The 16,846-nt window shown below is 35.9% G+C and overlaps 1 protein-coding gene across 8 annotated transcripts in view; it reads right to left on the reverse strand.

Annotated features, from left to right (window-relative positions):
* LOC149565923 (P-loop containing nucleoside triphosphate hydrolases superfamily protein) overlaps window positions 1-16,593 on the reverse strand; it is a 140,612-nt gene extending 124,019 nt beyond the window's left edge. For 2 of the 8 annotated variants that reach the window (XM_089819383.1, XM_089819378.1), the window contains exons 1-3: window positions 16,117-16,418; window positions 9,224-9,929; window positions 4,997-5,071 (exon numbers count right to left, since the gene is read on the reverse strand). In XM_089819383.1, the coding sequence (XP_089675509.1) occupies window positions 4,997-5,071; window positions 9,224-9,821 (673 nt within the window). In that variant the 5' untranslated portion in view covers window positions 9,822-9,929; window positions 16,117-16,418. Of the gene's footprint in view, window positions 1-4,996; window positions 5,072-9,223; window positions 9,930-14,804; window positions 14,940-16,116 lie in introns of those variants that run through there. The other 6 variants (XM_089819379.1, XM_089819380.1, XM_089819384.1 and 3 more) reach the window with 6 other exon arrangements.
* Between the last annotated feature and the right edge of the window lie 253 nt (window positions 16,594-16,846).

Raw genomic sequence — 16,846 nt, forward strand, 5'->3', positions numbered from 1 at the left:
TAAGGTGATACACTTGGTTGGATAAGTTTCTTGTCTAACAAATCCTATAGCTGAACCTATAATTCCATCAGCTTTATTGTGGTCATGCGATACGGTGCTCTTGATATGGGCTCCAACCCAGGGACCTAATTGATGGTGAAATCAAATGCCCTAGAAGGGGGCAGGCCGGGAAGTTCCTTTGGAAATTTCTGCGATATGGATATTTTTCTTCAAAAGATTCCTTCAATCTTTCTCTAATCTCCCCATCTTCAAAGATGTAGTCATCCTGATAAGTGGTTTCTAGGGGTTCTCTCAGGTCTTCTATCTTTACTGCAAAAAATTCACACCCGTTCCTTCTATATCTCTTAAGTTGCATGGCTAAGATCTGACGAGGTTTCACTTCAAGCATTATCCCTTGGATGCAGATAGGATTTCCCTGATTGTCCAGATACACTGTTGTCTTTGCAAGGCAATCTACCTTCACTTGGTGCTCACTGAGCCAATTTATTCCCGTGATGATATCATAGGACCCTAGAGGTGCTACGACAAATTAACCTCTTTAGAGAAATTTGGAAAGTCTACTTGTGCCTCAAACAGACATTGATCTACCCAGGTTTTGATTGGTTTGCATATTCAACAATCCAAGGTCGGGCCATTAATCTCGTTCTCTTGGAAAATCTACTTATTAGTTTTGGAGAAATGAAACATTCAACAGCTCCAATATGAATTAAAATAGAGATAGGGTTTCTGTAAATCTTACCAAGGGTCTCTATGGGACCCAACTGCTACTCTGCCTGTCGGTTATCTAGTGTTGCATGGATCTTTTCTTGGAAAATAGCCAATTGAGGAGCTAAAGGATGTCGCGGTTGCTGGTTACAAATGCCCTTATTAGGACACTGGTTGGCATAGTTGTCTCTGCCACAAGTGAAACAGCCCTTTAGGTGGTCCCTTCCTCTCACCTCCCTTATTACCACTACCACTGTTGCAATTGCCTTTAAATTCTTTGCTATTGTTTCCATTGTATCCAGGTTTGTTGAGCTTAAAGTTTTTGAAGCTCTTTTTGTGTAACCTAGAGTTTGAACCGTTGGTATTCCAATTTGCCTTCCTTTTGTTGTTGCGGATGGAATCATCCCTTTTAACCTTGTGCTCCTGATGGATGGCTCTTTCAAGAGCTTCCTCCATAGTTCGTGAGGCGAGAACATCAACTGCTCCCCCAATCCTATTGTTTAACCCCATGACAAACTTTCTAACCTTCAGGTTCCTATCCTACTGATATGGGGGAACATATTTTAGGAGACAAGTAAACTTCTAGTACTCATGCACTATCCCCCTACTTAAGGTTCTGCAAGTCTTGCAACTTCTGGTTGTAAAAGGTTTGGGGAAGCAATCTATTCTTAAAAATGGAGACAAACCTGTCTCAGGTGACATCAATAGTCTTAAGATTCAATTCTCTTTTGGTGTTTCCCCACCATGTGGCTGCCTCCCCCAAAAGGTGGTAAATTCCCAATCTACTTTGGAGGTCTCAAAGAAACTTCTGATCTCGAAGTACTGTTCCATCTCAATTAACCGAGCCTCTGTGGCTTCATTGGATTCAGCTCCGGAAAATCTACGAGGTTTTATCTTTTTTTGTCAGTGGATAAATCATTGAATATCTCTTGCTTCTTCTGTTTTTCAGACTGTGTTAAAGGAGGTATGGTTTCATGTTCACTATGAACAGATACCTCCTACTCATTCCTAGGAGGGGAAGAGGAGTGGGTGTCCTCTTGACCTTCTCAATTAACCAAGCCTCTACGACTTCACCAGATTCAGATCCGGAAACTCTAGGAGGTTTTATCTTTTTTTTGTCAGTGGATAAATCATTGAATATCTCTTTGCTTCTTCTGTTTTTCAGACTATGTTATAGGAGATCTGGTTTCATGTTCACTATGAGCAGATATCTTTTGCACAATCCTAGGAGGGGAAGAGAAGTGGGTGTCCTCTTGACCTTCCCCAAGTTAGGCATTCATTATTTTCTCAATATTTTCCATCCTAGTTTGAGTTTCCCATTAAACTTAGACCAACAAATCTATGGGGTTCAATGGAGTGGAATTCTAGGCAAAAAAAGTCTGAGGAACGTCCCATTGGACATCACTTTCTCTATGTTGTTTCCGTTGTTTGTCATGATTTTCGTTTTCCTGAAACATACAATTGATTCTTTTTTATCAATATTATGTTTTCATAGATTTACTCAAGGGAAAAGAAAGTTCAATTATTTTCTCAAACAATGCAAAATGCCATTATTTTATTCCAATATAGAATATTTTCTCTTGTTGCAACTGCAACCAATCTTATTTACAAAATTCCCTCTTCTAAGGATACATCAAAATAGCTCACATGAATCTTTTTAAGAAATCAGAGTCCCTATTTCTGAGTATTTTGTTTGTTTCCATTCTTGGGCATATCCTGCCCTTCACAAGGTTTACAATAAATCATAAGTGAATCTATTTGCTTGGCATTCCATGCTTCAATGACTTTGGTTCTAAAGATTGCTTTCTTCACTGGAGTCCATCTAACTCTTTCTCTCCTAATTCGGAGTAGAGCTTGGGCTAATGTCTTGTCTTCCTTGGGTACGTAATAGAGAGATTAGTCGTACTTTCGCATATTTTTAATCAAATAAAAGAATACAAGATGACGGGATTTCTTTCGAGGAGTAGTTCGCATAAACATCATGTTTTCCATTTAACGCTACATTTTTCAGTTTTCTAGCTACGATAATGATGACCCCGAGGTTCAGTGTTGAACCCAGCACTCTGATACCATACGTAAGAAGCTAAATATTGATACTAAATTTAATGATTTGAAAACATCTAAAATTAAACATTTCTTTTCAATATAACATGAAAGACTAATAACTACATATGCATGAATATCATTTTCCTTTCCATTTATATTGAAACTGGAAATACCGTATCATCTAACTATAATAATTAATTGGAAATGCAAAGCATAAATATAAAATAAAGTACCCGACTTTCAGATGATTGCATAGAGACTTTGATTTTGAGTTGTACAAGCTTTGGCTATCAGAGGAGAGGAGAAGCATTGCCATTGGGCTTAACCTCCAAACCACAGATCTCTAAGTACCCCCACACAATCTCTACCGAGAAAGGCCCTCCCTACCCTGGGAATCATGCTTGGGGCACCATTGTCCAACCAATGAGCGTCTGCTATACAACCAACTAGGCTTAAAATACCTTCCATCCACCTTTCTGCTAACTATTAGCACCATGACCTCTAGTAATCACAAGAGCAAGCATGTCACCTACTTTGGCCAAGTATTTGTGAGGGCCCCGATCACCCACAGCTCGACTTGACAACCAAACTATAGTAGGGACTATCATGAGCTGATACGGGTTTTTAATCAAATCACGTTACTTGTTTTAGTTACTGGTGGTTCTTTCTTTTTATCATGCAAGAGTAATCATATTTCAATTATTTCTATCTCACACCCTTCATCTCGACCATGCTTATCTTCCTGGATGATTCATCAAATGGATGTATGAATAATAGTAATCACAGCCAATAAATCTGCCCAACTGGCCGTGGCATTATAAAGGAATTTTGAATTTAAAAAGCATTATATGCATAGCCAATCCATCTACCATTTTGGTGTTGGCATAACAAAAAGATATCTTAAATGTTTAAGGATCCATTTGTACAGTTAATACATCTAACATTCTGGCATTGGCAACATAAAGATAGTTTCTTTTAAATATCTAAGCACTTATTTTTGCAGCCATTACATCCACCATTCTAGCTCTGTCATTACACAATGGTATTGAAATTAGAAACATATACAAATCTTGATTTAAAAGGTGCAGATCTCTTATCACGGGAAGTATATTTCAAATACCCTTGTATAAGTTGCACACTCATTGGTTATGATTCTGTAAGAAATTTTCCTTAGATGAGAGATGTTGCAGTTCCGTACATTCATACAGTGTGTACATAAGGAGTGAACATCGATTCATTCATATTCAATACAATAGCATTATATGATCTTTCCAAAGGTGCCTACTAAGCCTCATGATTCGTTTGAAACACATATTCACAAGCAAAAACAAAGATAATAACATGACCTGATTGTCAGTCGGCTTGCACGATATGAACAGCACTTGATAAATGCTCGGAATGCCCAGTTTCGAAAGGCTATAGATGCAATGATCGGCTATGCACCGTAATATGGAATTATGATTTGAAGCAGTGCCTGTAGAAAGGTGTATCAAGGTCACAGGAATAATGAGAACCAAAAAAGAAAGCGAGAGAAGGTAGTGTCTTTGTTTTGTTGTGGTATACTTTGCTAAGATGAAAATATTGCACGTGCTCAATGAGCTACCGCACAAGAGACTTAGCCCTCTCGGTTGCATGCTCTGTTACGAGCAAGACTGCAAAGGTGGCACGAGTTACAAGATACATGGCCATCGGTTCAATGTGGCAAATGAAATAATATTAATGTGGCAACCCACAACAAAATAATATAAGGCCAATGAAAACATTATAGAAATATAGTCGCTCAAGATGAAAGATTAACTATTGCCAAGGTATGATTTTAACTCATGTTTAATACCTTAGTAAAATAATGTCATACACTACCTACCTACACTTGTGTATGTATATACACACGTACATATATACAAATATATATATGTGTGTGTGTGGGGTATTATAACAAAGTATTAACGTATATGTCTTATATAAAGTGGACATATACATACGTCTAATTCACACATACATACATACATACATATGTGTGTGTATATGCAAGCATATGTAGATAATATGATATTATTGTACTAAGGCATGGCAATATCACATGACGCTTTGAGGTCATCAAAATCATAAGGTAACATATTTTAATTAAATGCTCAGTGATCTTCTTTTATTAATGCATGTATTGACAGGTAGCTCATGGTAATCCCTAGTATACTCTTGCTTGCCTAGCCGTTTGCCCCTTAGCCTTGGTGGTTAGAAATCATACCTATCGACTTATAGGTGAAGTGGTGTCCCTTGCCCAATTCCTTTCTTGGCAATGTTTCCCCCCTTCGACATGCTCCTGCAAGAAGAAATTCTCCGTGATAATATCATATTCCTTAAATAATCATAATTTACGATAACATGTTATTGATTATAAAAACATCATAATGGCTAACTACCATTTCACTTCTCATGAATGAGTAACCATCTTTCCAATATTTCTAAATAGCAATATAACATCATAACGAATAACTAACATGTCATCTTCATATGAAATCCTAACAATCAACCATCTTACCAATTCACATTATTATAACTAATTTTAATTGTCAACTAACTTCACGTGAAAGCACAACGGCTATTTAAGCAATTTAAGATTAGACCAAAATTGGGATGTAACACCTCTATATTTACAACCCTTTCAAAAAGTCACAACCTTTCATAATCCTAATCCATTTGAATAGACACAACCCTTCATAATCATAATCCATTTGAAAAGTCACAACCCTTCATTACTACAATCTATTTGAAAAGTCACAACCTTTCATATTTACAATCCTTTCAAAAAGTCACATCCTTTCATCAAAGTTGACTTTCAAAAAATTCACTTCCTTATTTTCTTCACATTCCTTTCCTCTTCTATTAATCCTTCTTTAACTACTCTATTTTTCTCTTTTTCCCCCTTTTCTTTTTCAAATGAACTCTCCTCCCCCAAGTATCTTATTTTGAAGCAGTCACATCTATTTATTACATATCCCTTGACCTTTCATTGTTGTTAGTTAACTTATATTATTTTATATTATATTTTTCTTTATCTTTTTTAGTTTTTATCAGTAGAATGCTCAATGCGCTATCTATATTATATAGTAAGAAAAATTATAAATGTTTATTCCCAGTTCAAAGTGCAGGTATTGGGGGAAAAAGAACGGAGAAGAAAACCCCCAGTGTCGCCCGAGACATTTAGTGTCATATATATATGTAAGATACATTTGCCTTTGATGCAGGTCAAAGGTCATTGAGAGGGCATACCCTCCCTTAAATTTTCTTCCCATACATATAGGAAGGATTAGGAACGCATACCTTCCTTTACACAATGATTCATTAATTATTAAAATTTATATTTTGAAATTTAAGTGGATTATTTTACATTACATTATTTCTCTTTACTTATTTTATATTTATTATTAACTTATACTATTTTATATTATATTATTTCTTTACTTGTTTTATATTTATTATCATTTATTATAATATCCTATTAAAAAAGGTAACATACTTTCTACAATAATGTCTTTTGCAGTTAATGTTATTTATTTATTTATTTTATTTCATTGAAATTATTATTTATATTATAATAATAATATTTTATTATTATTTCTTATTTTTATATTTCAATATTAATTGTAATATATGATTTTATTATCATTATTTATTTAATTATTATTTAAATTTTATCTTTAAATGGGGACATGACATTGCACCCATTAATGATAACAATATTCTTGATGTATGCATGCTCATTCTAATTCTGAAAAATCATCAACCTACAATAAACTATATGATTCAATTACTATTTACTTTTGTTAGTTAAATACATGACTCTGATCCATTGTTATATTTGGCTATCCATTCTGCTGTTTTACATTACTGTTACAAATCTTCTCATATAATCTATTGAAAAAATGCTTCAGATCAATAGTGCACCTTGAATTACTAATAAGAAAACATTGCAGAAGATAAAAGACTTCTGAAGGTTAATAAGATTTTGTAGGATGTCACTAATCCATCCCCTACATTGGCCAGATCCGTGTCCAATCCATAGCTGGTCCAAATTCCAATCTGATGAGGAAGGGTATTTTTCCAAGAGGTACATAGTGGACTGTGGTTTTGTCCCAGACAACCTGAACGAAATTGATGAAAGCCAGACCAAACCCTTTCAAAAAATGACTTTTTTATTTTATGTTCTATACTCCTAGCATGTTTTGATTACATTCCTAATCCATCTCTATGTTCAACTTTTGCTTGCCCTTTCTACCTGTGTTTCAGCTACCTTTGAGATTTAGCTAATTATTTTCATCTCCATGTAGGCTAAGTTACCATGGCTCGTCCCTGCACCCCCCTGGCCAACAGAAGTTCGAACTGGTTTGAAGTTTGGGTTCGGTTTCAATATCTGGTTCGGGCAGGGTTTTTCACTGTGGGTTCGAATTTTCCACTGTGGGTTCGAGTTTTTCACTGTGCATTACAACTTGCGCCTTCTTTCGCACAAGAGTAAAGAATACAAAGAAGGGGAGACAAAGAAGAGGAATGTAGGTGCAGAGGTTGTGGACTTGGATGCTTCCACTGCTTGGCTTACACTAGATAATTCTGAAGAATTTGACACCAATATCATTGTTGCTGCTGCTGCTGATCCCATTGGCCTTCAGCTCAACTAATGCCGGAGAAGAAGATGAATATGAAGAAGAAGATGAAGATTGAAGAACTTAGAATATTAATAGATTTTTATTCCATTAGTTGAACAATGAACATGAAACAATGATAGATGAACTTGATGCTATGATTCATGTTTCATGTTTTGAATCTTTGATGTTGAACTTGTTACTTGAACTATATGATGGTATGATCACTATGATTACAGGTTTACGGTGTTTTTGTTGTTTAGATGAGTTTATTCTACTATGCTACATTCTAATTTTAACTCATTCTTCATATATCTATATATATAATTTTTACATGTTTTTGTACTAATGAACCCAAACCCCTTCCCAAAATTTTGACAAACTTGCGAACCGGTTCTCGAACTTCGAACTTGGAACTGAACTTGAACCGGTAACTTACATGTAGGGCATCAAATTTTCGGGTATTGAAGAGGTGGCAAGGGTTGGTCTGAACAAGTATTTTGTGGAAGATGTTAACACCTAGATTTGGAGAGTTTTCTCTTGCTTTTGGAAGAAAGTATTGTATCATCTCTGTCACAAGTTTTGTAAGGCCTTTTCTTGTGGAAGACATGGGTGTCGCAACTGTCATTGGGACAGCAATACAACTAAATGGGCATAATACCTCCTCTGCATTTTGAAGGCACTCAACTATGTGCTTAACAGTTTCAAAAAGACAAAGGCAATTTGACAAGTTCTCAGACAGTGTATGTCAATGTGGTTTATTGCTTTGCAAGATTTGTATGACTCCTTTTCCTTTCTAGATAACTTTTACCCTTTTTATGTCTGTATAAAATTACAGAGACATCAATTCAGCACCCATACATAGAATTGTAGGGGATCCCGTAGATCCTGTCCATGAAGCAATAGTTTAAGCACCACTAGCAGCACCGTTGTAATTGTAACCATTGCTGTAAACGTTTTCCATCACTACCTCTTTAGCATGTTCCTTTTTAATTGTTGTACATAAATAAATAAATGAAATGAAAATGGAATCCTTTCTAATCATTTTTGCCAGATATAATGGGACCACAAAACTTTTAATAATATTATTTTTTTGATTTTACTGTTTAAATGCTAAACAATGAATATTTATAGTGACATTCAAATTTGACCAATTGACATTGAAGTAGAAAAATTTAATTTTGTGGGTGTTTCTTTTATTATATTATGCTATGTGGTATTCTAAACTTACTTCCTACTTTTAAGTTGCACATATGTATATTATTTTATTTTGGCATGTTTTCCATGCGAACAAACAACCAGAAAAAATGCTGAATTTACAAGTAAACACAACCAAATGGAAAAGGATGCTTAAAAACATATTATTGATCAACAGTTTGTTGTGAATATGATATTTTTAAAGAGCCCTAAACATAAGGTACTCCCTGTCTGCATCTCAAACCTAAGCGCCCCTTGAAATGTTTCAACTTGTAATAACATCACTGCCCCTACATAATCATTTGGAACTAGAAAGATGTCCCTTCTCTTTAAATTTTATGCAGGTATTAACGGGAATACAACTTCCCATACCCAAGTAAATTACTAAAAATATGATCTTGGACTCAAATGAGAAGTTAAATATTACATGTTTTGAAGTTAAACCTTTGATAATCCAGTCAAACATGTTAACTAGCCCCCACATTAATCATTTACAGCTGCACATTAAAAAATTTAAATAACTGGAAAGCTCTCATCAGTAGTTGTCTTGTAACTAAAAAAGAAATCATAATAGAATTGTAGACATAAATCACCAATTAATTTGAAATACCTAAGAATCAGATTGCTTTTAGACATACCCAGTTTAAGTTTGGGAGTATCATCATCAAGCCGCTTGTTTGTGATGTCATTTGGATCTGGTTTCATGCACCTCCTTCTGATCCTCTTTTTATCTTCTAGGGCCAACGACATGTCGCTTTCTTGATTCTTGAATTGCACTTCTGTGTAGTCCTTTATTGCTCCTATCTTATCCAACTTCTTCCCATCTCTGTGTAGTTTAGTGACCTTGCATTTTCCTTGTTCTCTCCCAGTATTAGGATTTACTAATCTAGATTTCCCAGTATTAGGATTTACTAATCTAGATTTCCCCCTAATAACATGTGGCATATCATTTGCTTCATTCTTTCTTTTCACATTTTGCCTTTTTGTATGGTCCTTAGCTGCTTGTGTCTTATCCAGCTTCTTCCTATCTCCACCTAGTTTTGCAATCTTAATGATTTTCCGTGTTCTCCCAGTATCATGACTTACTGAGCTAGATTTTCCTTTATGAACCACTTTAGCCTTTTTACTTTGATTTTCATTAAAAAGAGCTTTATTTTTGGAATTTCGGCCTTCATCAACCAGTTTTCCCCCATCATTTTTCTGTTGTGTCAATCGGAATCGTGATATCCTGGCCATTTTAATATTTTTCTCCAGACAAGATAAAAGCAGTAATTACCCACTTAGCACACATTTCTCGTCACTTGAAATTATTAATTGCAAATAGCGAGCTCTCATACAGCTATCCTGCAAAACAAACAATCCCTCAATGGTAAGGATTCAAAAATAGTCAGAACTAGGCAAAGGAAACACAAACAGAAAAGCCAAAAATATAAACTTATCCATGCTCAATTCCCAAGTTTGAGATTTTGAAAACAAGTTGTAGAAGCTATCAAAAGTTTCTTTTATGTTATAAATATAAACCATTCAGATACACACAATTTTGCACTTTGTTTTCTCATTCCCAAAAAAATGTCACAAAAAGCACACAGAGTATTTTATAGGTAGAAAACAACTAGAACCTAAATACGGAAAGGAGTCAAAAAATATTTATCATAATAAAATTGCACCGGCAGCAAAGATCAAACCCAGATATATAACTCAGTCCTGGGACTATATATGAAAATATACATAATCAAGATGTATGCTCCATGATAAATGCTTTAACTGATAATAGTAACACCAAACTGAAAGTAATAATTCTCAATAGTAAGCAACGAGTAAATTAACAGCAAACAGACTAAAAGTGCCAGAGCTGAGACGAATATACACAAGAGATAAGAAGACTGCTTTGATTACAATATTATGAATCCTTTTCAAAATAAAGCAAAGGTATATGCACCTTTTCCTGACATAAACCTCACTTGTTTTAATAAGCAGAGGTAACAATAAGTCAGAGCTAATAAAATAATGTAAAAATCCAAACTTTGAACAGACAGCCAATGGGAAGCAATGCATCAACCTCAAATGCTTATTTTATTTGAGCCATACTGCACACCAAGTTGAGTTGGAGCCACAAAAATAATACTAAGATATAAAGTGTTAACAAACTGTTTTAGAGCAGATGGGCAGTCATTTTCAGTGATCAGTTGCTTGATCCACATGTTCCCAGTATATTTATGGTCATCACCTTACTAATAGAAAATTGTTGAAAAGAAGTACAAGACTTCTCAAAATTGACTGATTACATTCAGTTGGGGGGTGCTACCACAGATTGTGCCTCTAACTGGAGGAACAATTTTAGAATGCATGATTGCAAAGATCCTATATACATAATCCAGCCATTTAATTTAAGCTAATATTATAATTATAATATTCCAGTGTTACCAAAATTAGGCCTGTTCATGGGCTTGTTGGGGTTAATCCAACTTCTAAGAGGGAGAAGGCGTTATGGACACCTCCAAAGGATGGTTGGATTAAAATTAACTTTGATGGGGCGGCCAAGGGAAACCCAGGTGTTTTAGGGTGTGGGTGTGTGGCAAGAGACCACATGGGCAACATACTCGCATTTGCAGCCAAACATTTGCAGGATGGAACAAATAATACTGCATAATGTGAGGCTATGGGCTTAGAAGCAAGAATTGGCTGTAAACGAATACATCTGGAAGGTGATTCGGAGATCATTATAAATGGCATAAAGAGAGGAAAGATGAAAGCATGGCACCTGGATCAAAGTATACAGAAAATCAAGGAATTGCTTCTGGTTTTCGATGATTTTTAGGTTTCACATTCATTTCGGGAAGCGAACAGAGTGGCGGATTTGCTAGCCAATTTAGGTGCCAATTCAGCATTGGGTCCACAAAATGAAATCTTTGAGGACTTTCGTTACCTTGGATTTGAATAAAGAGAGTACTATTGTTCGGCCTTTAGACACAAAATTCACTCACAATAATTAAAACTCGAGGTTTTAAGGGAAAGGCATTACGAGTCCGAATTTTGATGATATTAATCATTTCACGGTAAGCAGAGATTTTCTTGCTACCGATGTATCCCTCGCACGTGTCAAATGGAGTGTTGGCTCGCTTTGGTACTTCGTTCCAGAGAGTTCCGAGGCAGATATATTCATGTTGAAGGCAAGGCAAGCTCATTTATTTTTTCCTGGAGACAGAAATGGAGGCGAACTTTGTTCTCGACTTGGACTTTCAAATTCAAACCTATGAAGGCCAAATTTCCATGCAGCATCTTAAACATATTTTTGTTTTTGATGACCCAGTCTTTCTGAAGGGTGTTCAGCAAATGCTAGGGCCAAAATATTTGGAGGCATTCTAGAAGAGGAGATCTAATTTGGATGTGGCATCATTTTTTGTTGCGCTCGTGTTGATGGTGGGGGAATCGAAAGAAGAGCTCCGTCGGATGCTGGTTGCATGTGTAGAAAGGCAGTGGCTTCTGGGGTTGGAGGATATAATTGAGAGAGCGGTTCTGGGCATTGGAATTGAGATGGATTCTGAGTTGTGGCAGCTAATTGGTGGAGGGGACTCTTCTATTCAACCCAAGTGGTGTGGCTTTCCTCTACTCCGCAAGGCATTCGCATCCCCAAAGCAGAACAAGGGTGGAAATTGATAGTGGAATTCCTGACTGAACGCATTTGGGCGTCAAAGGAGCAGGAAAGAGGCTTTATGAAGGCCACACGAGGAAAACCACACTTGTACCTAGACAACAAATTCACCACCAAATTGCGAAGAAATGCCACCTTAAGGGGGGTGCGGCCACAACACAGGTTGTTTGGGTTGATGCATCTTTGTTAGTCAAAGAGGGGGAGGGCAGTGGAAAGCGCCGTCGGGGGAGGTGGGGAATTTCGGTGATGGATGACGAGTCAACTCCAACTTTTACTCGTGAGGAAGCGGCATAATAGTTCAAGGAATAGCAAACAGTGGAGATGGCGATGGCTCCTTTTTGTGTGTTCAACTGGTTTAATGGTTGGGTTGGGTGGTTTATCTTTGTCAGAGTGTTCATACTCTGAATTTTTGTTTGTCTAAAGGCATATGTATGGTCAAGGTAAGGGTAGTATAGACTGAAAGGCTTCTAGCCATACCATAACAATGTATCTCTCTTTATCAATATAATACAAATATTACCTATCAAAAAAAAAAATTCTAGTGTTACCTCAATACTGGGGTATGTCGGGAGAGCAGGACATCAAGACGAGTTTCTAGGACACATGGAAAATGGGCCTCATTTTCGAGATGGCTGGGGGACGGTAGCGGGACGACGGCAAGGGGAGGACGGGGCAGGGAGGGATGTTGTATAGTATACACAAAGAACTTGAAATGCTAGTTATGAATGATATTTCAGTAGAACATAGCAAAATTGCAACATGAGCTAGAACTATTGAACATTCAACATAGTAGGATATTTTATACCTAATAGTAACATTCAAAAATCAAAATTCAAACAGAGATTCAAGTACCCATCCCAGCAATGGCATGGTTGCGGAATGGCAGAGGTGAGGGTACTTGGGTACTCAAGCACCCGGTGTGGGGACATCTTGGGGACAGGTACTTCGAGATTTGGGAGGGGAGTGCGAGTCCGTGTGTTACATTATAATATTCAAATCAAGAGGTATGATATATTAAAGTTTTAAACTATCTAATTAGGTTATACAAATTATCATAAGTAACACATAAAAGAAGAAAACTCAGAATACTTATGTCCAAACAAAAACAAAACCTGAAATTATGAGACAATTTGTCAAGGTGCAAGGGGGACTGAGCCAAATGGTTATTTCTAACCAACGGGATATATGGAAGGCTTCGAATTCAGAAAAAGGGCACAAAAGGTCAAGGCATTAATCTTGGATGACAGTTGGTTGACTCGTTACAATTTGCATTTGATTTCACCGAGCCTATCATGACTATGCTTCGCTTTGCTAATACAAATCAACCTTGTTTGGGGGATATATATGATGGTATGGACACAATGATTGAGACAATAAAACTTACCATACAAACACATGAGAATGCAACCACAGAATGTGAAACCTTTTGCAATAAGGTGGAAAGCGTCATTCACCGTCGTTGGGAAATGACCACCTCATTGCACCAACTTGCATATGCCCTCTCTTTGAGGTACTATAGCGAGGGAATACTTTCTATGCCAGATAATGTAGAACCATATGTAGATGAAGAAGTTGCTACTAGGTACTACAAAGCTTTTGTAAGCCTCTTCCCATATGAAGAAATGCACAAAAAAATTAGGATAGAGTTTAGCTTTTTGCCTTGAGAGGTAAACTTGGTCCAGTTGCAATAAAAGGCCAAAGCGACATGGGAGCTATCACATGGTGGTACCTCTATTGTCAACCATTCAAGCATCTACAACCTCTTGCAATTAAGGTCCTCTCATAGGTAAGTTTTTTTTTTTTTTCATTTTACCACTTATATTCTACAATTCTTTAATTTGCTTTTCATTTTTATGTTTAATTTTTTATATTGTCTAGATTACAGGTTCTTCCGATGTTAAATAGAATTGGAATACATACTCCTTTATCCACTCAGTAAAGCGTAATAGGTTGGGCTCAACAAAAGTCAAGGACTTGATTTACATTCATACCAACTTGCATCTTCTATCTTGTAAGGAGCACTACAAGGGATGACAGCCAAGCTTTAGGATGTAGCCCCTAAGTGTGCCAACTTGGATGTAACGTTTTAGGATCTTACTACAATCATAGATGATAATGATAATGATAATATCATGACACGTGGTGGACCTAACACAAGTATTTTGGGGTCAAATGATCTTGAACTTGCAACAATTGAAGATGATGAGGATGTGAATTATCTTGAGAATCCTTATGATTCTGAATCTGATTAGTGAATCTTGAATCTTGATTGATGAACATTGAATCATGAGCTGAATTCTGACTTTGTAATTGTATTGATTTTTTGATTTGCATTGGAATCATGAATATAGATGTATATGATAAGGCTTATTAGTTATTTCAATTTGAATTTTCGTAAATTATCAAAACCTTGATCAATGGTGGAAGTATCATACTATCAAATGACTTAATTTTGTATATTTATTGCATTTCTTTTCATATACATACATATACATATTTTTAAAATACATATATGTATAGAAAAACACATCCAAAACTCCGAAAAAAAAAATCACGCATCTGCATACCCAATCCTCACATCTGCATCTAAATCAGCAACTTGGCTTGGTAACAACTCCATCATAACACTTGTCTGTTGTGATCTTCACCCACAGTGCCTGACCAAGTCCCCAACAGCAACTTCCAACACACCTAAAGCAGCTTGCAATCTTTAACACCTGTAGCAGTCACAGCTGACTTGTAGTGACCCATAGCAACCTATTTTACACTTGAAACAACCTTTTAAATATGTGTATTTGACGGAAAAAAATACCAAACAAACCACCAAGTCTTATATATATATATATGTTTTTGGTGATGCAAGATTTCTCTCAGACTCGGATACTCCTGTATCACACACCTGACTAAAAACAATATATTAAGTCACTTTCAATGTCTATTAAGTGGATCAATCATGGAAAACAATACTTTTTGGCTACAAAATTAAAACAAATAAAAGAACTATTAAGTATTTTACATACTTTTGCCAACAACCATACTCTTATCTTGAGTGCTTGATAGATATGAGTCATTTGACAGTTGCGTATGATACATCTTTCACTCATCAACTTCTTTGATCATGTACCATATTACGACTTATTCAGCATCTACTTAAATGAATTACATATTCAGTACCCAGTACAAAACACTTAATCTGCATTATGAACTTGAGCATGTATGCCTCCACGTTTAAAGAATGACCATTGAGATTTTTCTATTCTTCCCTGCAAGGTTTTGGATTATGCAAATTACAGCACTACATTATATAGCATAAGAATAATATATATATTAAGTGATGTCTCTTCGAAACGTCTGATGTTCCTCTTTCTTTTATATTTGCAACTAGAACTTATTGGTAAATTCTCCTTAACAGGTAACCTTCAGCTTATCTTTAACCGAAGTCACCGGGGATGCATTATTTAACTTGTCCATGGTATTGGAACCTAGGGCTTAGTTATTAAAAAGGAAATCCTATCTTTCATCAAAATCACCTGGAATGCATTACTGGACCTTTGATTTCAATATTTTACATGTACCCATGGGATTGGAACGCAGGGCTAAATTAATTTTTTTTAAAGACCAAGCATTTACCATTATGAATATCCTCATGAAGTGGATTTAGAACCTACTTTTTCAATACATAGAAATATCTCCCGAGGATTTAAGCCAGAGTATGCAGAGTGAATGTAATAACCACTTAAGGTTGCCCTGGAGTGGCCCAACTCCATAATCAGATGTAAACCATTGACCATTTTGTAGTTTGAACAAATTGAATGCCAAATTTAAATTGTTTATCATAAATAGTACCAGGTGATACATTTTTCAAAATATTGGTCATACCCATCCGTTTCATCTCGAGTCCTAAATGGTCTTGTACCGGCATTTCCAAACAACTGATCACGAGTTCAAATTTTATCGACAGATGCAAGGCAGAAGTGTAATCGGAGCAGGGATGATCAAGTCACTGAGCTGAATGTGCGCTTCCTATAGCTGAAATAAAATGATATAATACTAATTAGGTTGCAAAGGATATATAGCACGATTTGATATGTTACCTCCATACAACGTAGCGGCTCTATTTCTTCTTGCGTATGCTTCATTTTCATTTTCCCTACGTATATTTGCAACTTTACCATGTCGTCGCATTAAAGCTTTGGAGGACCTGCTTTAAATGGGGTTTGGAAGGGTTGCAGGGTCTAAAAGAGAGGTCATGTTAGAATTGAGGTCCTATTAAGATTTTTTTTGTGCAAAAGATTATTATTTAAAAAAGGCAAAATAGGAGTTTCCATTGTTTTGTTTTGTGTACTTAATTTGAATAGGTAAAAATGAGGTGGAGAAGCCTCCCTCTATAGAATCGGAGCCTTCATTCGCACCCTTTTTATGAAGGATGAGGAAGTAATTGTATAAGTCATTAGATATTTCTAATTTGTTTAATAAATATTTGTTTGATCTTCAATACATGTTCATTAGGTTGATAAAAAAACATAAAAAAATAATAGATCATGGTTAGAACTTATGTAATTAATATAGAAAATTACTTGTGGAAAAAATGTGGATTAATCATTTTAAA

Source organism: Cupressus sempervirens, chromosome 3 (assembly GCF_028749045.1).
Source record: "Cupressus sempervirens isolate cs-2001-9-10 chromosome 3, ASM2874904v1, whole genome shotgun sequence".
In the NCBI taxonomy this organism is placed as follows: domain Eukaryota; kingdom Viridiplantae; phylum Streptophyta; class Pinopsida; order Cupressales; family Cupressaceae; genus Cupressus; species Cupressus sempervirens.